The sequence below is a fragment of the Mastigoproctus giganteus genome, chromosome 10, assembly GCF_048544385.1.
Source record: "Mastigoproctus giganteus isolate SK-2022 chromosome 10, ASM4854438v1, whole genome shotgun sequence".
Taxonomy (NCBI): domain Eukaryota; kingdom Metazoa; phylum Arthropoda; class Arachnida; order Uropygi; family Thelyphonidae; genus Mastigoproctus; species Mastigoproctus giganteus.
In genome coordinates, this window is record NC_143584.1 from 61,069,196 (window position 1) to 61,096,990 (window position 27,795).

Below are 27,795 nucleotides of genomic sequence, written 5' to 3' on the forward strand. Positions count from 1 at the left end.
GATTCTACACAGGTAGCTGACAAACTCAATGAGTATTTTGAATCCACATTCACACATAAGAAATTCTTTCGGAAAGTAGAGGACAGAAGTTTATTATACTCTAGCAGAGAGCTTAATGATTTTGTAATAACTGAGAGCAAAGTGGAGGAGAAATTGTTGAAGTTAAACATAAGAAAGCCACCTGGGGTGGATGGAATCTATCCAGTTGTATTAAACCAGGCGTCAAAGGAAGTAAGCAAACCCTTTGGAGTCCCTCAGGGCTCAGTGTTGGGTCCATTATTGTTTTCTGTATTTATAAATGATATTGATGATGGTATATCGGGCTTAATGTCCAAGTTTGCAGACGATACAAAGGTTGGCAGGGTTGTCAAGGACACTACTGACACTATGCTGCTGCAACAGGATCTGGAAAGGTTGAGCAGATGGGCTGAGAGGTGGCAAATGAAGTTTAACATTGATAAATGTAAAGTACTACACATGGGAAACAGCAACCCCAGAGCAACGTATCAACTCTGTGGTACTACACTGACAGTGGTAGAGAATGAAAGGGACTTGGGGGTGGTTGTGCAGGCAGATATGAAGTTCTCTGAGCAGTGCAGACGGGCTGCAAGAGTAGCTCATGGAGTATTGTCAATGATATACAGGAATTTTTCCAGCAGGGATAAGGAGGTGATTATTCCATTGTATAAGGCGATGGTCAGGCCACACCTAGAGTACTGTATACAGGTCTGGAGGCCTCATTTCAAGAAGGATGTAGAGCTGCTGGAACGAGTACAGAGAAGGGCAACAAGATTAGTGAATGGAACAAAGGGGTGCTCTTACGAAGAAAGGCTTAAGTTTTGCAAATTACAGTGTCTGGAGACTAGGCACCAGCGAGGTGATCTGATAGAGGTGTATAAAGCCTTGAATGGTTTAAGCATGCTCAATGCTGCTGGGATTCTTCCTCTAGCTCAGAAAAATCACCTGAGAGGGCATAAATTCAAATTGAGGAAAGACAGATGTAGGATAGACGTGCGGAAAGTTGCCTTTAGCCAGCGGGTGGTTGGTTGGTGGAACAGACTTCCATCCCTTGTGGTGGAGGTTGATAGCCTAAATAAGTTTAAGGCTCAGCTGGACAGGTATTTTGAACGAACAGAGGGGTGAAGTGGAAGTGGGTTTTTTTTTTTTTTTTTTTTGGCTGATGCTGCATAAGCTTGCTTTCTTGCATCAAATGCCTCTACTAATGCTAATGCTAATGCTTAGCCATAATTGTGAGAGCATTTTGGACTCAGGGGAGGAGTCACATGGACTGGAGATGTGTAAATTTTTCCCCAATTCAGAAATGGGGATCAAAGGGTGACATGAATAATTACAGATCCCTTAGTTTAACTTCTGTTCCATGGAAAATAATAGAGTCACAGTTATATCTGCAATAAGGCCTCTAAGGTTGGGATTATTCATACCACAAATTTAAACATATACACCAACCGTTTATAACTGATTTAATAATAAAATAAAATAAAATGATACAAAAGACTGTAAAATAATATTTACAAAAAATATGATTATTTACAAAAAACTAATTTACAACAAAAATAAAATAAAATAAAAAAAGTAAATAAGTTTACTTTTTTTATAAATGCATTAAAATATAAATTTAAAATCGATAAAAACACTATTAAAGCTTTCGGAGGTGTCTACCTCCTTCCTCAGCAATAATGAATATTTAAGCGACACATCCTTAAGTAAAAGGTTCACGGCACACGTGGATGACCAGGCGCATACTCGGTATTCCTTTCACTTGTACCAGAACCGGAAGTGGTCTGGGGACGTGGAAAACTAAAACGTTTATCTCTGGCAAAAACCACCGCCTCAAAAAGGGGGGTGAAGCCTAACTCCCGTCTCTGTTCATGCTATTGTTGCCAGAGGATCCAATCCACAGACTTTCCAGCCACTTGCGGTCCCAGAATCTATGTGCCCGGTCAAGGATGACAGCGTTGTCGGAGGAGATCTGGTGTTGTTTTTCCCAATAGTGCTCGGCAATGGCGGATTTATTGAGCTGTGCGGTCCGTATCGCTTATGAATGTTCCCCCAGACGCCGATCTTGAGACGCCGTCCTGTCTCCCCCACGTAACATTCCCCACAATCCGGGCATGTGATCTCATATACGACCCCACTACTAGAATCCCTAGTAATGGGGTCTTTGACCTGTGACACTACTGTGTGCAACCTCCGGCCCGGGAGCTGCACACAGCGTGTCTGAAAGTCACGAAGCATCCTCGCAATGCGATCCGACAGGCCCGGATAGTAGGGAACATACACTGTGGTAAGCGGTATAGGCGGAACTACCCGATTGGGCTCTTCCTCCAATAAGATGCGTGTAAATAAGATGCTAATTTCCTGGCTAAAAATGGAAAAGATTCCAAAGGACAAGTATTAGTCCATGCATGCAACAGGGTGTCGGCTGCCCAGATTTTATGGGTTACCTAAGACGCACAAGGAGAATGTTCCATTACGGCCCATAGTTTCCTTCATCGGTCACCCTACGTATGCTCTATCTAAATATCTGGCGCAGCTGATTTCTCCGGTTGTGGGTCGGTCCGCGTTGGTTATTGGAGATAGTGTGGAATTTGTGAACTTTGTAAGGAGTCAAGATATTGGAGAGGACGAGATGATGATGTCATTAGATGTCATATCATTATTCACGTGTATCCCCATAGCACATGGGGTAGAATGTGTGAAGTTGGCTTTACAGAAGGATAATACCTTAAGTGCTAGATCCCACCTAAACATAGAAGATATATGTTGTGCTGTTGAATTATGTCTTTCCAGTGCAACCTTGGTTTTCCAAGGAGTGATGTATAAACAGGTTCACGGCACAGCCATGGGTTCTCCAATCAGCACCATCGTTGCAAATCTGGCTATGGAGGAACTAGAGAATAGGGTTTTTGCAAGATTGGAGTTCCCTATGCGTAAGTGGAAACGATATGTTGATGACACGTTTACTATTGTAAAGAAGGGGAGAGAGGAAGATGTGGTCTCGTTTCTCAATGGATTTTTCCCCCTTTATAAAATTCAACCCGGAGGTAGAAATAGATAGTACCCTCCCATTTCTGGACATTATGGTATATAGGGAAGGCCCCAGACTTAGAACTAAGGTTGATAGGAAACCAATGTGTAGGGGCCAGTACACACTGGCCCCTACACGTCTGGGCCAGGATGGCACAGACTGCCCAACATAAAAATAGTGTGGCCAGAGCACTTTTGGGTAGGGTGAGGACACATTGCAGCACCTCTGAGGAGGGGGAAGAAGGAAATTAGGCAAATAATGACGGATCTTATGAGGTGCGGGTACCCCCAGAGGGTCATTGATAAATACAATAGAGAGGAAGAGCCCAATCGGGTAGTTCCGCCTGTACCGCTTACCACAGTGTATGTTCCCTACTATCCGGGCCTGTCGGATCACATTGCGAGGATGCTTCGCGACTTTCAGACATGCTGTGTGCAGCTCCCGGGCCGGAGGTTGCACACAGTAGTCACAGGTCAAAGACCCCATTACTAGGGATTCTAGTAGTGGGGTCGTATATGAGATCACATGCCCGGATTGTGGGGAATGTTACGTGGGGAAGACAGGACGGTGTCTCAAGGACCGTCTGGGGGAACATTCAAGAGCGATACGGACTGCAGAGCTCAATAAATCCGCCACTGCCGAGCACTATTGGGAAAAACAACACCAGATCTCCCCCGACAACGCTGTCATCCTTGACCGGGCGCACAGATTCTGGGACCGCAAGTGGCTGGAAAGTCTGTGGATTGGATCCTCTGGCAACAATAGCATGAACAGAGACAGGGGAGTTAGGCTTCACCCCCTTTTTGAGGCGGTGATTATTGCCAGAGATAAATGTTTTAGTTTTCCACGTCCCCAGACCACTTCCGGTTCTGGTACAAGTGAAAGGAATACCGAGTATGGGCCTGGTCATCCACGTGTGCCGTGAACGTGGTACTTAAGGATGTGTCCCTTAAATATTCATTATTGCTGAGGAAGGAGGTAGACACCTCCGAAAGCTTTAATAGTGTTTTTATCGATTTTAAATTTATATTTTAATGCATTTTAACTTATTTACTTATTTTATTTTATTTTTGTTGTAAATTAGTTTTTTGTAAATAATCATATTTTTTGTAAATATTATTTTACACTCTTTTGTTTCATTTTATTTTATTATTAAATCAGTTATAAACGGTTGGTGTATACATTTAAATTTGTGGAGTCACAGTTAAATAAGCATTACAGGATCATTTAGACAAGACATCTGGAAAGATTGTGCAAGGCTCATGGGGTACAATTTTTCTCAGCATGGTCTGTGATTGTTAACAGGAGAGATTGTTTCTACAGGGATGGAATACAATTAAATTGAAAGGGTGCAAGAATATTTGCTGATGTTATCGAGGTAGTGTTAGGTGGGTCGGAAAACTGCTATTAGAAAACAGACTAATAGATTAAAGGTAGCCACAGGCAGAGGTGAAAGTGATTCCTGCACTGCTTCTATTGGAATGAACAGCAGCCCAAAAAGCTAAGTACTGGGGTTTAAAGGGCTGCTGGGAATCATCATGGAACAAGTAAATACATGGGTTGTGTTAGGGTAACTAAGAGTAAGAATAGGTACATGTATACTTGCATGTACACCAGAGGCAGTGGTGGGATTCAGCCGGTTCGCACCGGTTCGGCAGAACCGATACCTAATTTTTTGTTGAGTTCGGCGAAGGGGTTGTTAAAATGGCACTTGTGATCAGGGTTCTCTCTAAGGTGGGCTCCTGGTATTCTATGCCATTTATTAATTCAGCAAGAAATTTTCGTTTAATATCGATAAAATGAAGAAAATGTATATTCTGACTGATGTTTATCAATGCTATAAGCATAGTGCTTTGTTTATAAAAGTTTATGATATGACCACACGTGGACAGAACCAGTAAAAATATTCAAATATATTGGCACATATCCGCACCTGCTCTATAATATATTAAATTAAAACATTTTTAAAATTTTTTTGCAGTAGCCCTTAAAAGGATGAAAAGGCAACAGAGTTTGACAGATTTTTTTCAATAAGAAACCAAAATCAGAATTTGCTGTATTAGAATTGGCCTTGGATTCAGTTACATCACCAACAATTTTCGTTGAACTAGTTGAATTGGAAAAACAAGATGCAGAGACAATACGTTCTTCAGTTATGGAAAGTTTAAATAATGTTGGGCTTACTGCTTACTAAGAACTACCTAGAAAAAATTTAATAGGATTTTGCTCCGATGGTGCCAGCGTTATGCTTGGAATAAAATCTTGAGTGAGCACTAGGATTGCAACAGAGTTTCCAAACATAATAATATGGCACTGTTTAAATCATCGCCTCCATCTTGTTTTAGATGATTCGATAAAGGAAACAAAGCAAGTAAATCATTTTAAAATATTTATTGATAAGATATATACTATTTTTCATCAATCCAATAAGAACCAAATTGAACTTTCCAAAATATCCGAACAGCTTGGAATTGAAATTATAAAGATTGGTAGAGTTTTGAGACCAAGATGGGCTGCCTGTGGTTTAATGGTCCTTGAGGTTGTCACAGACATTCTCTCAGACATGCCAGACAAGCTGTACTTGCTACCTGGGAGTCTAAAACGCTGATGGAACTGATATTCGGGTGACACTCAAGTCAAGTGGACCCAATTTCGGCGAAGTCCGGACGGTCTGTGACAGCCAAATCCTCTGCTTGCACCTTCACGATGGTGGGACTGTTAGTAATCCTGGGTGTAACCTCCATGCACAAGTACATGGTGGGTGACCGCCCAAGTGTGAACCAACGTAAGCAGGGGTCGAGGTGTGGCGCCCACACCACATGGAGGAATGCCGCCCCTCTATGTTACCAGGCAGTACTAGGTGGTAGATGACTCTCATCAACCGGTGAAATACCACCACTTTGCTTATTGGAGGCTTCAAGTGGTGGAACCCATGTTTAGTCTCTAGAGCTCAGTTCCGGCCAACCCTTCCCTATCTCTTCCATCATGCAGTATGATTGATGACTTTTGAGGTTATGATGAACGTCGTGGCAAGATCCAATATTCCTTACATTTCGAGGGTAGAGCTCTAAAATGGTTCTCGCAGGCCGGCCGCTAGTTAGTACACCGGACCGAACCTATTGGTAACTCTCTAGGAGGCTTCCGGATCAGCTACTGTATAATCTTGCTACCTCTACTCTGCCAGATAGTGACTGGAGGGAGTCCGAGTAGTGTGTATGCGGGGAGCATTGTCGAGGCCACGTTATGTCAAGGATCTGGGTATATTCTTACCACATGTACGCCATATCCAAAAATTTCATTACTTCATACAGCATGTCCCACCCACTTTTTCTTACTATTGAATACACCATGAATTGTCAAACTAATAGAACAAGCTTATCTGCGAAAAGATCTAAACCTCCCATGGACTTCCTAATTCATTTCACAAATATACGTGGTATCAATTCTAATCTAAATGATGTCCATTTCCACTTGCAGTCTGCCAAACCACATGTACTTTTTCTGACAGAATCTCAGTTATCGGTTGATTCAACTACTGCTCATCTCAGATGCCAAATTATTCGATGTATGATTCCTTTCGCTTCAAAGGTGGTACTTGTGCATATGTCCGTTCTGATATTCCCTGTCATAGACTTGGCAATTTGGAATCTCCTCTCTTTGATCTTCTCTGGCTTAAAATCTCTCTACCTCATTGTGTCAAATTCATCTGTTGTCTCTACCGTTCTCCCAACTCCACTAATCACTTGGAGCTCTTTGACTTCCTCTCGTTGCAACTTGACTTTCTCCAGTCCAACTTTCCTAACAGTGAGGTAATTTTCCTTGGTGATTTTAATGTTCACAACTCCAGCTGGCTTCCGTTTTCTAGTCACACCGACCCAGCAGGTCGAGATGCTGAGGCTTTTGCAATTACTAATGACCTAGCACAGATTGTTCATTTACCTACAAGAATACCGGACAATCTGAATCATACAGCCAACACGCTTGATCTTTTTCTCACAAACAACCCTTCTAAGTACACGGTCGAAGTGAGAGGTCCTTTAGGCACTTCAGATCACAACTTGGTGATTGTCTCTTCTCCAATGGAACCTTTATCTCATGGCTATTCCCAACCTCGTGTTGTTTGGCTTTACAAGAATGCAAAATGGGATGACCTGCGAGACTTCTTTTCTTCTTTTCCTTGGTCGGATTACTGTTTCAAAACTTCTAATGTCAACGTTTGCTCAGATCATGTCAGTGAAATTATTCTTGCAGGAATGGAATCCTTTATCCCACACTCCACTTTAAAATCTCGTCCTTTATCTAAACCTTAGTTTTCCAATAAATGTGCTAAGGCTGTCCAAGAGAAGAATGTTGCATATCGTAATTGGCTTGTTTCTAATTCTTCAGTTTCATTTTCTGCCTACACCAAAGCTCGCAACAATTGTAAAGCAGTTATTAATCAGTCCAAACTGGAGTTTGAACAGGCTAAGAGTAGAAAACTTGCTTCTTGCCCTAATGGTAGCCGAGCATTCTGGTCTCTTGCCAAAGCTATTGGTCGCAACTTTTGCCCATTTCTGCTTCCACCTCTGTCCAAACCAGATGGTTCTGTTGTCACTTCAGCCAAGGATAAAGCTGACCTGCTAGCATCCCATTTTTCTTCCAGCCCATGTGTTAATGAACTTGGTAAAACACCTCCCACCATTCCCAACACAGTCCATTCAATGCCTCCTGTGGTCTTCCGTCAAAAGGATATCAGAAGGATTTTGATGAATCTTGGTGCTAAGAAAGCTCCAGGTCCTGATGGTATTTCTCCACTTGTTCTCAAAATCTGTGCTCTGCAACTTACTCCTATTCTTTGCCGCCTTTTTTCACTTTCTTATTCCAAAGGTGTTTTTCCTTCTGCTTGGAAATTTGCTCATATCCAGCCAGTTCCTAAAAAGGGTGACAAATCCCTCCCATCCAATTATCGTCCCATTGCAATTACTTCTACTCTTTCTAAAGTAATGGAGAAATCAATTAACCACCAACTCTTAAACCACCTAGAAACCTTCCGTCTGATCAACGATCACCAGTATGGATTCCGTCAGTGTCGATCCACTGGTGATATCCTGGCTTACGTTACCCATTTATGGACTACTTCAATGGAAAGGTTCGGTGAAACACAAGTAGTTGCTCTTGACATCTCAAAGGCTTTTGATCGTGTTTGGCATAAAGGTCTTCTAAACAAGCTTCCATCTCATGGTTTGCCAACTGCTTTTAGTAATTGGTTATCCAGTTTTCTCTCTGATCGCTCACTGAGGGTGATGGTAGACGGCTCTCTGTCTTCTAACTTCTCCACTAATGCCGGTGTCCCCCAAGGTTCAGTTCTTTCCCCCACTCTTTTCCTCTTGTATATCAATGACCTTCTTCCATTGACTGGAAATCCTATCCATAGTTTTGCCGATGATAGCACATTGCATTCAACTTTCCGGTTTGAGAAACCTTGTCCTGCTCAATCAGCTTCAACTTCTCGAAAATCTGCTACCAATTCCTTAAATGCCGATCTTCAGGTAATTCTCCAGTGGGGCAAAGACAACTTAGTTGTTTTCAACCCTTCTAAAACTCAGTCTTGTCTTATATCTCTCAAAAAGGATTCTTCTACTCCTATGCTTATGTTTAGTGACACTCCGATTTCTAGGCAAAATGATATATCTCTTTTGGGGATTACCCTGACTTCTAATCTCTCTTGGCACAAGCACATTACAAATATTGCTTCCTCTGCATCTAAAAAACTTGGTTCTCTCTTTCGCTCTCGGCGTTACTTTTCTTCCAAACAGCTGCTCACTCTGTATAAATCACAAATCCGCCCTGCCATGGAATATTGTACCCACATCTGGGGTGGTGCCCTCAAAACCTCTCTCAGGCTTCTTGATTCTATTCAGAAGAGGGCAGTTAGGTTAATTAATGATTCATCTCTAACCGAGTTTCTCCACTCGCTTTCTCATAGACGCACTGTTTCTGCTGCATGCCTCTTCTACAGATACTTCCATGGGCACTGTTCTTCTGAATTGGCTTCTATAATTCCCGCTCTCTCTTTCAAAACAGTCCGAACACGTGTCAACATCCATTTACTGTCCAACTTCAAACCCACAGAACCAACTTTTCATCATCCTCATTTATTTATTCAACTGCCGTTTTCTGGAACAACCTTCCTTCATGCGTATTTCCTGAAAATTACAATCTACAGAAGTTCAAGTCCAATGTCAACAAATATTTTTTTTTATCTTCTCAACCTCCAACCCAAGCACGGTACTAAGTACTATAGGTTCTAATACCTCTCGTGTTTGGGGTTCACATAAAAAAAAAAAAAAAAAAAAAGTGAATAAGGTTGATAGAAGTGAAATGAAGTGCTGAAACCAATGTGGAAGAGACTTTGATGAAAAATGGTTTGATTTCATCTAGAGAGATAGTGTTACAAACTCGTGCCATGTGCATCAATTTGAATAATGTCTTTCTATGGATACATTTATCATTTACCCTTGTTTCACTTTACCCTACCCTACATACCATTCAGTCTTATAGAATAAAGTAAAAGGCAAGCAAAAAAGGCCTGTTTACATTAAAGTTACCAGATCCTTAGCATTCCAATGTGGGACATCTGGGTGTGGAGATTTCAATCCCCCCTATAAACATATTGTTTTAAATTTTTTATATATAAAAAATATTCACATAAAATACAAATTAAATACATTGACTTCTTTGAACTAAACTTAAAATAAAATATCAAATTTCTTTAAAAAAAAAACAAATATAGCATGAATATATATAGACAAAAAGGTAAAAATCAGTATATTTGTGTATATGGTAGGGGAGTTGAGCTATCATGGTGTAATAACCATGGAAGAATAGGAAGAACTTGCAAGTAAAAAATCAATTTACCTGAAATAAAAATAAAATGCAATTAATAATTATTGCAAAGCACCTAACACTGTGGGTGCTAGGACTTTAACTACTTCATCAAAGGGTCGGCAGCGAAAATCATAGGAGCCACGGCAATAGGCCAGGTCTCTGTTATGATGTAAACGGTATACGTATACATTACAGCCGACCCAACAGAGACCAGAAGGAAGAATAAAAAACTATAAAATAAAAATAATAATGATAAATAAAATCCTGTTGAAAGAGAAGAATGAAATGTAAACTCAAAAAAATCTGAGAGATGGGACAAAACAAGAAAATTTACTGTCTGTATGGACCGGCAGATGTTGAAAGGCAATGTGATTGAAGGAGAGAGCTGAGTGTTCACTTGCAGTGTATATATGTGTCAGCTGAAGTAGCCCCGTGTGGGGGGGAAAGGTGCGAAATCGTAAACCGGAAATGTACCCGCGTGACGGGGAAGTGAGCAATTAAACAGATGAGGCAAAAAGCCAGCAGAGAGAGAAACATTTGATTTTAATTTCTTTAACATTTCCACTATTGACCTAAACGTATGAGGCAACTGTCCAGTCATCCGTCCAGGGACTATCTGTGGTACGGGCTTGCAACCCCGGACTGCCCGAGCACTACTTTATTCACCTCCATTTCAATTACTTTCTGCTGTTCTTTTTACTACATTTTATTTCTTGTGAGCAATTAGGCTGGCCGAAAGCAATATCAAGATGCTATTTCTGTACTATCGCTACGTGTTTCTTCTATTACAAAGTTTAGTGTCTTTTCCACACTACTTTGTTAGTTTTTGTTTCTCCCTCTGTTTAATTGCTCACTTCCCCATCGCAGGGGTACAGTTCTGGTTTACGATTTGACACCTTTCCCCCCCCCCCACATGGGACTACTTCAACTGACACATATATACACTGCAAGTGAACACTCAGCTCTCTCCTTCAATCACATTGCCTTTCAACATCTGCCGGTCCATACAGACAGTAAATTTTCTTGTTTTGTCCCATCTCTCAGATTTTTTTGAGTTTACATTTCATTCTTCTCTTTCAACAGGATTTTATTTATCATTATTATTTTTATTTTATAGTTTTTTATTCTTCCTTCTGGTCTCTGTCGGGTAGGCTGTGATGTATATGTATACCGTTTACATCATAACAGAAACATAGACCCGGCCTATTGCCGTGGCTCCTACGATTTTCGCTGCCAACCCTTTGATGAAGTAGTTAAAGTCTTAGGACCCACAGCATTAGGTGCTTTCAATAATTATTAATTGCATTTTATTTTTATTTCAGGTAAATTGATTTTTTACTTACAGGTTCTCCCTGTTCTTCCATGGTTATTACACCTAATAGCTCAACTCCCCTACCATATACACAAATATACTAATATTTACCTTTTTGTCTATTATTCATTATGGCTGCCGGTCCTTTCTGCATTTACCATAGTACCCGGATCCATAATCTAGTCATATATATTTTATAAATTTTTCATAAACTCTAACAGCTCATTCCTGTTTGATTAGACTTTCATAATTTCATTGCATCTTTATCATTTTTTATATATATACATTGTGTTCTTACTGAAGACCATAAAAATGATATTTAGTAAAGTTTACCATAATAAGTCAAGGTCAGGTGTGCAACATTAATGCTATCATACAAGAGGCAATTAGGCATTATACATGCATGAAATCATATTAGTCAATTTTATTATATGGTATCTATCTGTAGAGCATTAGGTGTATATGGACCAAACTAACAAGTTAGTAAAAGAAAACTACCTTTAAGACTAAAGGTAGTTTTCTTTTACTAACTTGTTAGTTTGGAACCAGGCCATACTAAAGGCGAGGGCTAATAATGTGCAGAATGTAAAGAAAAATTAAATTAGAATAGTGAATAATAAAAAAATAAAAAATGAAAATAACATTCTCCCACTTGGTCATTGGTCTGCTACTTCAGGGGCTTTGAGCAGAACGATAGCCAGACTAAAAGAATATCCCACACTTACCCATTTCTGTTACGCCAGTCCAGTTTTGCCTGAGTTTAATTTTTAGGTGATTATATATAAAAGTGATAATAAATGAGAATAGATGTGTTAAATTTAAATTTTGTAAAAATAGTGTCAGTATCAGCAAACTGGGATAGGCAATATAAAGCCCAAAAGGTATGTATCAGATTAAATGAGAATAGGTCCTTACTTCTTATACTGTGGTAGTATAAGAAGTAAATTAGAATTAGAAGTAAATTCCTGCCTTCTGGTTGTTTTGTGTGTGCTGACTAAATGATGGTGCACAGCCGCACTTTTCATTGACTATGGCGTGATGGTGAATTGCTGTAGGCAATATGCCCTATATCAATGCAAATGTTCTGATGGCCTTGAGAGGGTTTTAGGATGTTTATTTGAGTTAGTGCGGAGGGGGGGGGACCTCTGATGGCGGAAGGAACCTATATGAATGAAATTATGTGTTAATTATTTCATTACTTACTTTTATTGTTAAGAATATAAGTTATTTAAATGGTGTGAGTTTTGTTTATAAAAATATTTAGTTTCTATCACATACCCCCAATCCTGGTGTGAGTGAGAATGATGAATGCTTGATATAAAAATAAATAAATAAATAAATATATATATTTACATGTTGTACTAATATGATTTTGTTAAGAGGCAAAATAAGAAGTAAAGGTTTTTTAAACCACGTTAATCTAACTACCTTTTACCCTTACCACATGGTACACAACTTTTGTATATTTGTATTATTTTTTACATTAAATTTTACATTACATTAACTTAATTTTTACACTGCGTAGGGACTATCTTGTCTGATAGTATTAAAATAAAGGTCACATATTTGCCCCCCTTTCTTCTTGTACTATAGACAAGTTTGGAAACGCAGTGCCTGATACATGGTCAGGAGTAGTCCCCTGATGAAATGCCTGGCCATGTATCATTTTTTTTGTTTATTGTATTCAGATTTTGCAAATTTGCCATCCCTTTATTTGACTTCTTCTAAAATTGCCCTCCCATATATGAATGCAGTGTTATTTATGTATTATTTTTTTGTACAGATTATTTTTTATATTGTTTGCTTCCTTAGTCCCATTTCATTTTTGCACTAGGTTTTTTAAATTTTTTCACTTTTTCACCACTACTTTACTTCCAGTTTTTACTTTCCTTTAAACCTCTCTTAGTTCAGGCACTTTGTGTACTTTTCATTTCCATCTATACAGACACTATATTTATGATACAAACCACACATTGTTTATATATATAAATTAATTGAGAGGATGAGAATAAGAAATGAGCTACCAAATGGGAATTAAACTACTAGAAACATGAAAAGATATTTCATCAAATACACGTACACTATTCCTGTGCTTATCTCTACTTTTAGGACTCACTTCCATTACCACTACTACCACACGCTTGCGTATATTTCATGTCAGAAACAGAGGCGCTACATCTTGATGTATTTTCTGTGAATTCGATGATTAAAGATGAGGTTGGTGAAGGTTTTTTAGATTTTGAAAGCAGAAACAATTTATACTTAATCATTCAGGAGGAAACAAATTAGATAAAAGAGCTGCACCAAAAAATAGTGAACAAGATCACATATATTAATGAAGAAAAGAATTATCTGGGCCAGCAATACCTTACTTTTCCTCACGCATGCACTCAATCAGATAAAAAGTTATCCCATTTTAAAGACTTAAAAATTGGCAAGAATTGTGTGTGTGTGTGATATGGGGATTTAATGGCGCACGAGCTGCTGGGGCTATAGAGCACCTTGACAAGAATTAATTCAAAATTCTTCACTTTTTGATGCCATCTTTATTTTCGTAAATAAAAGTCGCACTCACAGTTGGGTTCTTTTCTGAACACAAGTGTGAAAAATCCTTTTTTCATATTAAAATTGTTTTTTTTAATTATTTTTAAAAATAAAAATCCCTGCAGCACATTATACATGTTTTATACCCTCTTTTATTTGAATATTATCTCTATGCAATAAGCTAGATAAGTATTGTCAATCACAAAAATGAAACTGTGCATATAAACAAAATGACATGATCACTCGAGAAAATCATGTTCCAAGCCTTGAGGGTTTTGAAAATAGTACATAAGCAAGTTAAAGCATAAAAATTATAAATAAATTTTATTTTTCAAGAATATACATTTTCATATATGCTATGAAATATACGTACACTATTCTCGTGAAATATATGCAACATGAAACTGTATACAGGTTTGGAAATCTTATATTAAGAAGGATATAGATCTGTTGGAAAGATTGCATTGGCGAGTAACAAGTTTAGTGTTTAGTTGGATTTCTATCAGAATTGTAGGATACATTAAAAAAAAAAAAATGTTTTTTCTGTTTATACCAAAAAATCCAGAAGAATTTTGAGCAACTGTCAAGATCCGAATTCTGAAATTGACTGCTCAATGTTTCCTGTAAACCATTTGAACTTTCAGTAACAGGAAATGTAAGTACTTCAAACTATAAGATCAGAAAATTTTAGGCTGTTTGTTTCATAAACAAGAATGCTGATCCAAGATATGCAGTAAATTTGAAACAAAAATTAAAATACAGAAATTTGGATGCCACATAAAAACAAATGCCATATAACTGAAATGATGAACTGCTCCTACTTACTGAATGTACAGGTAGTGCATTAATTTTGTTTTATATCTGAAATAATTAGAATTTACTTACTTATTGTATTTTTAAAGTCTTCATTTTTGAAGTCTTCAAGTCTACAACCGAGAGCATTTTCATCTAGGTAAATATATAAAAGTTTTATATATTTATATATATAAAAGAAATTGCTTTCAATAAAGTGTGCCAAAAACAAGAACCTCAATGTTTAATGAAAGGTATAAATTGAAATTAATATTTTAAGAATAACACATCACTGTGTGTAAGTACTAAGCAATATTTCATGTTCATAAAGCTACACAACCGACAAATTACCAAGGCAACAGACTTGAGAACTGAAACCAGAGTGGGCTGAAATCAAATGATATGCTGCTGGATTACTGAGATACTGAGCTATTACTGTTAAATAATTTAAACTATATAATCTGTTTATGAAGAATCAATAAACAGACAATTTTGCTGAATACTTATACGGAATGAAGGGTTATTCTCAAAATATTAGTGATAATAGCAGTAAAGTAACTCAGAACTAAGCCATTTATTTTTAACATTAATACAGGTATACTTTTACAGCATAACACCACAGCACCAAACCCTGGAGGACTCCACTAATGAAATTAGCCCACAAAGTGCAGTGTCTATTAATAACCACTCTCTCTCTCTAACTTCTACCACTGAACTATCCCTTTATCCATAGCAGTATCTTGCCCTTAATGCTACACACCAAAGAGAGGATCAAAAGCTTTCCTGAAATCAAAGTATATGATATCAAAATTTTCTTTTTTTTTTTTTTTTTCAGTTACTTATTTACAGCACCACAATATCCAATCAGCCTAGTCAGGCAAGACCATTCTTTAATAAATAGATGGTGTAACTGCCGTACAACCTGCACTCCTGTCCAGATGGTCCTGCATTAATTCTTTAACAAGTGACTCCATTTTTCTGGAAAAGAAGTTAAGCGAACAGGTCTGTAATTATCTTGGAGACACCTGGATAATTACAGGAGTCTGTAATTATCCAGGTGACTCCTGTTAGGGTTTATTAAAATTCTGGCATATCCTTCCTTAAAGAATTCCTGATGTGTGGATTTAGTTCAGAATACCTATTCATTTTGTCTATAACCCGAGCTGGGTCATCAATAGTTACACCATTCATACCTAGTGGACCAATGTGGTTCGCCCTTCCTTCTAGTATTTACATAAAGAAGTCGCTGCTATTTTTCTTTGCATCTTTTGCGAAAGATTTCTCATAATTTGCCTAACTACATTTGTAACTTGGCTGCAGACCAATTTATGTCAACCACAGGCTTCTTTATCATCTGATAATTTAAAAAGCATTGCATACATTTTTCTTCCGTGCTATGTGATATTAGCTCATCTGACATCCATTTGGGTCTAAGCCTTGAACAGTATTTCTTAGTTGGTATAAAAAGTCTACTTCTATTCAGGGAAGTAATTACTTCCCTGATTGCTTCCCATTTAGCCTTTGCTATTAGTAACATCAGTTAGTCCCACTATATAGAATTTATAAACTGTCTGAGACCACTGTAGTCACGTTTACAAGAGCAAAATCCAATTCCTTTAGCCCTGATGGGATTTACTTAGATTACATCTTTAAGTAAATCCTACATCAACACATTGTGATGACATGCACCTAGTGGCTTTTAGCTACAGATGTTTAATGCCTGAAGGGTCACTTCTGAGAATCAGACTGGCATCTGATTACTTTTTGATAATCAGATGCCAATAAATCTATAGAATCTGTACGAGTGACCAACTCACAAGATCCAGTCAATAACTACAAAATTAAACTTCCCCATTATAACACATTCTGATTTACTGGCCCACTCTGTATGTCTGTACAGCTGTTCATTATACTCATCAGGCTTTTAACACGCTCCTATCCTCACTTTTGTTTTCCCAATACCTATGTCACACCAAACTGCTGAACATTATGCTAGCCACCAATGTCGCTAGCATAATGTTTCATGATTTCATGTGCTTCTTAAATAAGGGCATAAACCCCACCCTTCCTGTGCTGTCTGTCCTTTCTGTACACATTATACTCTCCATATTTAAAATCTGTATCCAGTCTGTCGAGTGACACCACATCTCTGATATCTCCACAATGTCTCCATTTGTTGACTTAAAATTCATCTAATTTACTTACTATACCCCTAGCATTCGTGTACATGCAAGTATTCATGTACCCATTCTTACTCTTAATTACGCTAACAAAGTCCATGTATTTCCTTGTTCCCTGAGGATCTCAATACCGTGCTTTACAATAGAAGAAGCACAAGAATCATTTACACCTGTGGCTGCTGTTAATCTATTAGTCTGTCTATTTACACAGGTCAGCACTACTGCTGGCCTGTGTAGATAGATGAGGCAGTGTTAGGCTACCCCACTTTAATTCAAGGCAGAACTAGACTAGGAAAGGGCGTTGACTGTCTTTACAAGTCCCAGCTACAAATTACAAGCTTCAAAACAGTTTTTGTATATTATACGTAAAACCACTGTTTCGTTCAAATACTGCAGCCATTATTATAGTATATAAAAGGAATTTAAAGTTTTAACTGTGGTAAATAGGTTGCTCTAATGAAAAATTAGATAGAATAATACATATTACTGCATTTAGGAATCTATTACATAGTGAAGTATTGATAATTAATTAAAGTTATTAATATTATTAATTTTCATTGTTAATCAATAGTACACAATATCATGCCACAGACTAGAGCAGAAAAGCAACGGGCACAAAGTGGCATGAGTGCTGTGACTCAGGGAAGAACTGAGGGGGATGATTCTCTAATGCATCACAGCCTAAAAAAATGTGCAGATTGTGAAATGTTTGCGGAACTTTCTGGAACAGGACATGATCTAGCCAAGGAGTATGTCTCTGTATGGGCTAGGTGCAGTGTGTCAAAAAAATCAGGTGTCAATTCAGTATTCTGATTGGCGCTTATGAGAGTTAAAAGAGTAGCGTAGATGCTCCTGAAGGTATGTAGGACCAATCAAGCTCTCAGCTGCCCAACTCAATGCCAGAGCTCACTCTTGTGCATCAGACAACACAGCGGCAATCTACAAGGCAGAATGAACTGGTCACACAGGAGCTAGTTATTATCAGTAACTATACTGTCAGAGAGACAGGTTATATACCGTGTAAAAACAATATCTGGAATAGGACCAGGGGAAAAAGCTGATGATGTTGTAGAGCAGATATCATCTTTTAAGGGCACAAAGAGTGATACTGTTGTACATGTTGGCACTAATGACATTAAGAGTAAGAGAGCTACAAATTTACTTAATTACATGGTCAATGTTGAAAAAAAGTCATTATTTAGGGTTAAGTTATTTAGTGTTTGCAATTCTGTCCAGACACAATAGGAAGGAGTATATGATGACAGCCTTGTCAATCAATTCGAACCTGGAAAGACTGCAAGGCTCATGGGGCAGTCTTTAGCAGTTTGGTCTATACTTGTTAACAGGAGAGATTGCTTCTACAGGGACAGGATGCACTTAAATATAATGGGTGCTTGTTGCTGTTGTTCGTTTGGTTTTTAGGAGCATTAGCAACTAAGGCCATATTGCTCTGGGAATATGCGGTGGTCATTCCCTGACCTTTCCGCATCCTCCATATTTGGTGGTGACGGGCTCGAACCCCGGTCTAATCAAGAAACATGTGCTACGCACTGCTGCTCCTTCCCACCTGGCTATGGAGGCGCCTTATAATGGGTGCAAGAGTGTTTGCTGATGCTATCGAAGCAGCGTTAAGTGGGTCATAAAACTGCTAGCTTGGGGGGGGATTAACAGACTAAAGGGTTAAAAGTAGCCGCAGGCAGAGATTAAAGGGATTCTTGCACTGCTTCTATTAAAATGTGCAGCATCCTGCAGGGCAAGGTGCTGGGGGTTTCAGGGATCGCGGGTGAGATCTTGAAACAAATAAATACATGGGCTGTGTTATAGTAACTAAGAATAAGAGCATGTATACTTGCATGTACACCAATGCTAGAAGTATAGTAAATAAATTTCATGAATTTTAAGTGCTGGTCAAGACATCAAAGGCAGATATTGTTGGCAGATCTGGTTAAGACATTAAAGACAGATATTGTTGGCAGATTTGGTTAAGACCTCAAAGGCAGAAAACTAGAGAGGGTAATACTCTTGACCTGATTATCAGCAGTGATTATTTGTGCATTAAGAATTTAACAGTGTACTGATATGGGATTTACTTAAAGAGGTGGTAGATGATTTTCATCAACCGGTGAAATACCACAACTTTGCTTATTGGAGGCTTGAAGTGGTGAAACCCATGTTTAGTCTCTAGAACAGTTTCCGGCAACTCCCTCCCCCCATACTTCTCCTTCAACCCATGCACAGTACTAAGTACTATTGGTTTTGATACCTTTCGTGTTTGGGGTTTTCATAAAAAAAAAAAAAAAAAAAACCATCAGAGGAAGGATTTTTGCTTTAGTAAAGATGACTACAGTGGTCTCAGATAAATTTTAAATTCTGTACAGTGGGACTAATGGTGTTACCAAAAGCAAATTCTAAATGGGAAGCATTCAAGGAAGTAATCATGGAAGCTACTAGGATTTTCTTACCAATTAAGGAATACCGTTCAAGGTTTAAGCCTAATTGGATGTCAGATGAACTAAAGAGACTTATGGCACAAGAGAAAAATGCATGGGATGCATATAAATTATCAGGCTTCACAGAATCCAATGGTAGATATAAACAGGTCTATAATCAAGTCACAAAGGAGGGTAGGCAAGTGAAGGCAGATAACAAAAAATCTTTGGCAAAGAATGGTAAGAAAAACAGCAAGAACCTCTTTAGACATATAAACTGTAGAAGGAAGGGGATGAATCAGATTGGTCCACTTGAAATCAATGGTGCAAGTGTTAATGATCCTGCTCAGATAACTGACAATCTGAATGAGTATTCTGCATCTATATTCACATATGTGGAGTTATTAAGGGAGGAGAATGCAAGAAGTTTAACAAACTGTTAACAGCTTAATGATTTTCTAATGACTGAGGACAAAGTGGAGGAGAAATTGTTGAAGTTAGACATAAGAAAGGCACCTGGGGTGGATGGGATCTACCCAGTTATATTAAAGGAGGCAGCAAAGGTAGTAAGCAAACCCTTAGCCATAATTATAAGAGCATCCTGGGACTCTGGGGAAGTCCCCACAGACTGCCGTTACATTTGCACATCTCCATTTTACATTTGCACATGTAAGGGTGACAAGTAATTACAGACCAATGAGTTTACCTTCTCTTCCGAGGAAAATAATGGAGTCACTACTTAAAGATGCAATGTGAGATCATCTAAACAAGACTGCAGTAATAATTTAAACACAGCATGGGTTTGTTAAAGGAACGTCTTGACTGACAAATCTGATTGGATACTATGATGTGATTACAAAGGAAATGGATGCAAAAAAATAATTTTCATATATGATATACTTGGATTTCAGGAAAGATACTGCACAAATTGGAAGACTGGAAAAATGGAAGACTACTGCACAAATTGGAGCAGTATGGCATTAAGGGCAAGTTGCTACTATGGATAAAAGGGTGGTTGAGTGGGAGAAGACAGAGTGGTAATCAATCAACACTGCTCTTCACGGACTAATGTTATTAGTTGAGTCCCCCAGGAACTCAACTAATAACATTCGGTGTTGGGCCCTTCATCAATATTATTTATCAATCATATTGATGATGATTTATCAATGATATCAGGCTTTATGTCGAAGTTTGCAGATGACATATAGGTTGCCAGGGTTGTTAATGACAGTAATGGCAGTGTGCTACTGCAACAGGATCTAAAAAAGTTAGATAGATGGGTTGAGAAGTGGCAACTGAAGTTTAATGTTGGCAAATGTGAAGTACTGCATATAGGGTAGAAGTAACCCCAGAGTAACATTCCAACTGAGTAGTAATACACTTAGGGTGCTAGAAAATGAAAAAAAAAAAAAAATTAAATTAAATTATAGTTTGTTGTTGTTTGTTTTGTGGTTTTTAGAAGCATTAGCAACTAAGGCCATATTGCTCCGGGGATATGCGGTGGTCATTCGCTGACCTTTTCGTATTTCGTGGTCACGGGCTCGAACCCCGGTCTCATCAAGAAGCATGTGCTACGCACTGCTGCTCCTGCCCACTTCAATTATAGTAACAATATACAAATACAATTCCAGTAACAAGAATTTCGATATTTTCTTTTTATAATATTTAATGAGAGATTTAATACTGTTTATTTTTTATCGGTGAATCAATATTTGTGGTAGCAATGTTGTTATTATTATTATTATTATTATTAGCCATGTGGTGCAAGGAAGCCTGAGGCTTATGTTGCACCGGCCAAAAAAAAAAAAATTTTCTGAATTACCGAGAGAGAGAGAGAGAGAGAGAGAGAGAGAGAGAGAGAGAGAGAGAGAGAGAGAGAGAGAGAGAGAGAGAGAGAGAGAGAGGGGGGGGGGGGGGGGGAATCACCAAGAAAAAGAAGAATGATGATATTCAGCTCAGGACCTTGGGTGTGCCAAGCCCATACTCACCAGAAGCAAGCCCCTGCGGTTGTGCAGAGTATTTTCTAAATTTACAACAGAAATTCCATTAATTCAAAAATAAATATAATAAATGGCAGGCCGCTTATTATAATATTTTGAAAACAACCGCAGGCCAGAGGTTGCTCACTCCTAAAGGAGTGAGCAACCCTCTAGGAGATCTAGGTTATACTCTACTTTAGTAGAGTATAACCTAGATCAATCCCTACCACAAACACCCTAAAAACAGAAGATTTTAACTAGTAAAGCTTCCCAAGGACAATCTTTAGCATGTAGTATTCCTTCCAATCGATCATTGGAAATGGCAAGTATGGCGTAATTAGTGGTCAATAAGTGTAGCTCTTCCCAACCATTGCTTTGATAGACTGCTGATTACTGGTGTATTTGCTTTAAAGGGAATGCCAATTTTCAACAAATTGACACCAGAAATGTGATGTACAAGCCTGCAACAGCAAAGTAATGTGATTTTTTTTCTCCTGCTTAGTTTCCTTAAATTTTCCAGGTTTACTACAGATAAAAAAATAAATGAATAAATATACTAACCTAAATGGATGCTGTTACTTTTTCTGACAGAATCTCAGTTATCGGTTGATTCAACTACTGCTCATCTCAGTTGCCCAAATTATTCGATGTATGATTCCTTTCGCCTCAAAGGTGGTACTTGTGTATATGTCCATTCTGATATTCCTGTCAGAGATTTGGTAATTTGTAATCTCCTCTTTTTGATCTTCTCTGACTTAAAATATCTCTACCTCATTTTGTCAAATTCATCTGTTGTCTCTACTGTTCTCCCAACTCCACTAATCACTTGGAGTTCTTTGACTTCCTCTCTTTGCAACTTGACTTTCTCCAGTTCAACTTTCCTAACAATGAGATAATTTCTCTTGGTGATTTTAATGTTAACAACTACAGGCGGCTTTAGTTTTCTAGTAACACCGACCCAGCTGGTCGAGATGCTGAGGCTTTTGCAATTACTAATGACCTTGCACAGATTGTTCATTTACCTACAAGAACACCGGACAATCCTAAACATTCAGCCAACACGCTTGATATTTTTCTTACAAACAACCTTTCTAAGTACACGGTTGAAGTGAGTGATCCTTTAGGCACCTCAGATCACAACTTGGTGATTGTCTCTTCTCCAATGGAGCCTTTATCTCATGGCTTTTCCCAACATCATATTATTTGACATTACAAGAATGCAAAATGGGATGACCTGCAAGATTTCTTTTCCTTGGTCGGATTACTGTTTCAAAACTTCTGATGTCAACATTTGCTCAGACTGTGTCAGTGAAATTATTCTTGTAGGAATGGAATCCTTTATTTCACATTCCACTTTAATATCTCGACCTTTATCTAAACCTTGGTTTTCCAATAAACGTGCTGAGGCTGTCCAAAGAGAAGAACATTACATATCGTAATTGGCTTGTTTCCAATTCTTCAGTTTCATTTTTGCCTACACCAAACCTCACAACAATTGTAAAGCAGTTATTAATCAGTCTAAACTAGATTTTGAACAGGCTAAGAGTTGAAAACTTGCTTCTTAGCCTAATGGTAACAGAGAATTCTGGCCTCTTGCCAAAGCTATTGCCACAACTTTTGTTCATCTCTGCTCCCCCCTCTGTCAAAACCAGATGGTTCTGTTGTCACTTCAGCCAAGGATGAAGCTGACTTTCTAGCATCCCATTTTTCTTCCAACTCATGTATTAATGATCTTGGTAAAACACTTCCCAACATTCCTAACATGCTCCATTCAATGCCTCCTGTTGTCTAACGCCAAAAAGAATGTCAGAAGGATTTTGACGAATCTTGATGCTAAGAAAGCTCCAGGGCCCAATGGTATTTCTCCACTTTTTCTCAAGACCTGTGCTCCCGAACTTACTCCTGTTCTTTGCCGCCTTTTTTCATTTTCTTATTCCAAAGGTGTTTTCCTTCTGCTTGAAAATTTGCTCATATCCAGCCAGATCATCCAATTATCGTCCCATTGCAATTACTTCTACTCTTTCTAAAGTAATGAAGAAATCAATTAACTGCCAACTCTTAAACTACCTAGAAACCTTCCGTCTGATCAACGATTGCCAGTATGGATTCCGTCAGTGTCGATCCACTGGTGATATTCTGCTTATATTACCCATTTATGGACTAATTCAATGGAAAAGTTCGGTGAAACACAAGCAGTTGCTCTTGACATCTCAAAGGCTTTCGATCGTTTTGGCATAAAGGTCTTCTAAACAAGCTTCCATCTTATGGTTTGCAACTGTTTTTTGTAATTGGTTATCTAGTTTTCTCTCTGATTGCTCACTGAGGGTGATGGTAGATGGCTCTCTGTCTTCCAACTTCTCCACTAATGCCGGTGTCCCACAAGGTTCAGTACTTTTCCCCACTCTTTTCCTCTTGTATATTAAGACCTTCCACTGACTGGAAATCCTATCAATAGTTTTGCTGATGATAGAACATTGCATTCCACTTTCCATTTTGAGAAACCTTGCCCTGCTCAATCAGCTTCAACTTCTCGAATAACCACTACCAATTCCTTAAATGCCGATTTCCAGGTAATTCTCCAGTGGGACAAAGACAACTTAGTTGATTTCAATCCTTCTAAAACTCAGTCTTGTCTTATATCTCACAAAAAAGGATTCTTCTGCTCCTATGCTTTTCTTTGGTGACACTCCAATTTCTAGGCAAGATGATATATCTCTTTTGGGGATTAGCCTGACTTCTAATCTCTCTTGGCACAAGCACATTACAAATACTGCTTCCTTGTGCATCTAAAAAACTTGGTTTTCACTTTCGTTCTCAGCGTTACTTTTCTTCCAAACAGCTGTTCACTCTGTACAAATCGCAAACCCGCCTTACCATGGAATATTGTTCCCATATCTGGGGCGGTGCCCACAAAACCTCTCTCAGGCTTCTAGATTCCATTCAGAAGAGGGAAGTTAGGTTAATTAATGACTCATCTCTAACAGTCTCTCCACTCGCTGTCTCATAGACATACTGTTTCTGCTGCATGCTTTTTCTACAGATTCTTCCATGGGCACAGTTCTTCTGAATTGGCTTCTATAATTCCCGCTCTCTCTCTCTCTCTCTCTTTCAAAATAGTCCGAACACATGCTGCCACCAGCCAACATCCATTTACTGTCCAACTTTTCACCTTCCTCGTTTATTCAATCAACTGCTGTTTTCTGGAACAATCTTCCTTCATACTACAGAAGTTCAAGTCCAATGTCAACAAATATCTTCTTTCTTCTTTTCAACCTCCAACCCATGCATGGTACTAAGTACTAAAGATTCTAATACCTCTCGTGTTTGGGGTTTTCATAAAAAAAAAATGTATGTATGTACCAAAAAAAATTGTAAAATTTTGACACTTTTCGGGGACCTGATTACTACAAACCTCTTTTTAACAAAACATGAAAATTTAGGTCCAGTGAACTTTGTATTAACGAGATTCAACAGTATATAGTACCCATTTAGGTTAGTGTATTTTCTTTCTTTTGTTAAACTTCAGAATATGGTACAGGAAAAGCATCCTAGCAAACAAGTGAAAATGCAAATAAGTGGTAAATTACACAGAAGACTAGATCTCCCAAACACTGAGAGGAAAACAACTCGTACATGGGGCTAGGCTTGTCAATCATTACCTCTCGCAATGATCCATGGGATGGGGCACCGTATTCTAAAAAATATTAACCCCAACAATAATATTTATATCATATAATTTAGTTTATTTAATTTTGTCTTATTCTATTCCATTTTAATTTCTATTTATTTACTTTTTTATCACCATTAAGCCAATATCTGCAATAATGATACCCTCAGAACACAAGTAAATCCTGGGATCAAGACTATAAAAGATAATCTCTTAGACTTGTTTGCCAAACCACTTGTTGTTGTTGTTATTTGGTTTTTAGGAGCATTACCAACTAAGGCCATATTGCTCCAGGGATATGCAGTGGTCATTCCCTGACCTTTCCGCATCCTCCGTATTTGGTGGTGACGGGCTCGAACCCCGGTCTAATCAAGAAGCATGTGCTACGCACTGCTGCTCCTCCCCACCTGGCTACAGAGGCACACCAAACCACCTGGTAACAAGGTTAAGTAAACCCGTGTGTGCATTTCAATAAACATGTTTAAACATATTAGCATTAGTATTATCATACGATGCAAGAAAGCAAGCTTATGCAGCATTAGCCAAAAAAAAAAAAAAAAAAAAAACCTCCCATTTCACCACTCCATTCGTTCCAAATACAGTCATTCCTCGTATAGCACGATAGTTGTGTTCCTAGAAACCCTCGTGCAATATAAACAACAGGCCCTATGGGAAAAGTAGGGTTAGGTGCCGACCACTCAAGATTGAACACACATTTGTAACCAAAACATTACAAAACACAATAAATAATCATAATAAAATACTTACGCATTTTATTACGACTATTACGTAATAAAATATTGCTAATGCTTTTGCTTCTGTCGTAATCAAACTTGTTTTTTGTTTGATTTTCTTTCCAAACAGATGCCAGCTGTTCCATCTCTTCCAATTCTTTGTGTCTTAATCTGATGGATTTTAATTACACTTTGAGTTGTTCCTGCTATGAAAGTTGTTTTTATTTTCTCTGCATTCTTTGCAATTCTCGGCATTGCCTCATTTAGGTCTGTAGCACGTGCAATATCACATGGTCTTTCATTTCGCTCAAAGCGTTTCTCAATTTCATATTTTTCTCTATCGACAGAGGCGGACTGGCCATAAGCCTTACCAGGGGAAACCTCAGTGGGCCAGAGGCCGGTGTGATTTTGGCCATAAACCATAGTATGAGGCCACTATAAATTTTCCCAGGTAAGAATTTTTGACTCAGTCCGCCTCTGTTTATTGATATCGCTTTTCTTTTTCTCTCTGAATCTGCAGTGTCTTCACCAGGACGCTTCCTTTTCCACCTTTTAGTTAAGTATTTTACTCATTTTTAGGGAATAAATCACAATTACAAAACGAGGGGGCACGCTTGATACACATAAACAAACCTGCGCGCGTGTAGCAACTGAATAAACAACACCGTAAAGGCAGAGATACACTATTAACACCTCACATTTTACTAAAGCACATTAGGGGTTACATAAAACAATAAAAACAATTTGCCTTTCTGCTAGTGGAATCTGTTATAAACTGGTAAACTCGATCTAATTGCATTTGCGATTATACTGATAGCTGGAAATGTGTTGGTTTTTACGTTATTATGGTGAAATGTGTTTCACCTTCACTGATATAAAAAACAAATACATTTTCAGAATCTTCTCTTCATTACTATCGTGTTGCGTTCGGTTGGGGTGATTCTGCGTTCAACTGCCATTTCTTGTAAACAAAAGGCGAATCGTGCATAAGCGAATTCAGTTCGTGTTATATAAGATATCGTTCCCCTATTTATAAATCGTGTATGATTGAATTCGTGTAGTGTAAACACGTGTTATACGAGGACTGACTGTACCTGTCAAGCTCAGCCTTAAATTTATTTAGGCTATTAGCTTCCACAACAAAAGATGGAAGCCTGTTCCACCAATCAACCCGCTGGCTAAATGCAAATTTCCGCACATCTATTCTACAACTATCTTTCCTAAATTTGAAACTGTTCCCCCTCAGGTTCTTAGTCTGAGCAAGAGGAAGAATCCCGTCAGCATTCAGCTTGCTCAACCCATTCAAGGCCTTATACACCTCAATCAGATCACCTCACATGTGCCTACTCTCCAGGTGCTGCAATTTGCAGAACTTAGGCCTTTCTTGGTAAGAGCACCGCTTTGTTCCCCTCACCAATCTGGTTGCCCTTCTTTATACTCGTTCTAGCAACTCGACATCCTTCCTAAAATGAGGCTTTCAGACCTGTACACAGTACTCTAGGTGTGGCCTGACCATAGCCTTGTAAATTGGGATAATCACCTCCCATTACACAGCTAGAAAAATTCCTATATATCATTGACAAGACTGCATGACCTGGCCTGGCAGCCCATCTGCACTGCTCAGCAAAATTCATATTTGACTGCACAATTACCCCCATGTATTTTTCACTTTCCACTTCCCTGAGTGTAGTACCACGGAGTTCGTATGTTTCTTTTTGGTTATCACTACCCATATGCAGTACTTTGCATTTGTCAATGTTAAACTTCAGTTGCCACTTCTCAGCCCATTTTCTAGATCTTATTTAGATCCAGTTGGAGTAGCATACTGTCTTTACTGTCGTTAACAACCCTACCAACCTTTGTATCATCTGCAAACTTGGACATTAAACCTGATATACCTTCATTGATATCATTGATAAATATACAAAACAAAAATGGGCCCAACACCAAACCGCAGGGAACTCCACTAATAACATTTGTCCACGAAGAGCAGTGTCCACTGATTACCACTCTCTGTCGTCTCCCACTCAACCATTCCTTTATCCATGAAGCAACTTATCCTTAATGCCACACCTCTCCAATTTGTACAGCAGTCTTCCATGTGAACAGTATCAAAAGCTTTCTTGAAATCCAAGTACATGATATCAAAATTAATTTTGGTATTCAGTTCCTTTGTGACCACGTCATAGTATTCAATCAAATTGGTCAGACAAGTCCTTCCTTTAACAAACCTATGCTGTGT

The 27,795-nt window shown here is 38.5% G+C and overlaps 1 protein-coding gene across 3 annotated transcripts in view; it reads right to left on the reverse strand.

Annotated features, from left to right (window-relative positions):
* LOC150079050 (cyclin-D1-binding protein 1 homolog) overlaps nt 1-27,795 on the reverse strand; it is a 287,955-nt gene that overhangs the window by 248,613 nt on the left and 11,547 nt on the right. For 2 of the 3 annotated variants that reach the window (XM_090382488.1, XM_090382490.1), the window contains exon 2: nt 14,658-14,720. The exons of the other annotated variant lie outside the window; for it this stretch is intronic. In XM_090382488.1, coding sequence (XP_090238614.1) covers nt 14,658-14,720 — 63 coding nt within the window. The remainder of the gene's footprint in view (nt 1-14,657; nt 14,721-27,795) is intronic. 3 annotated transcript variants of the gene reach the window in all.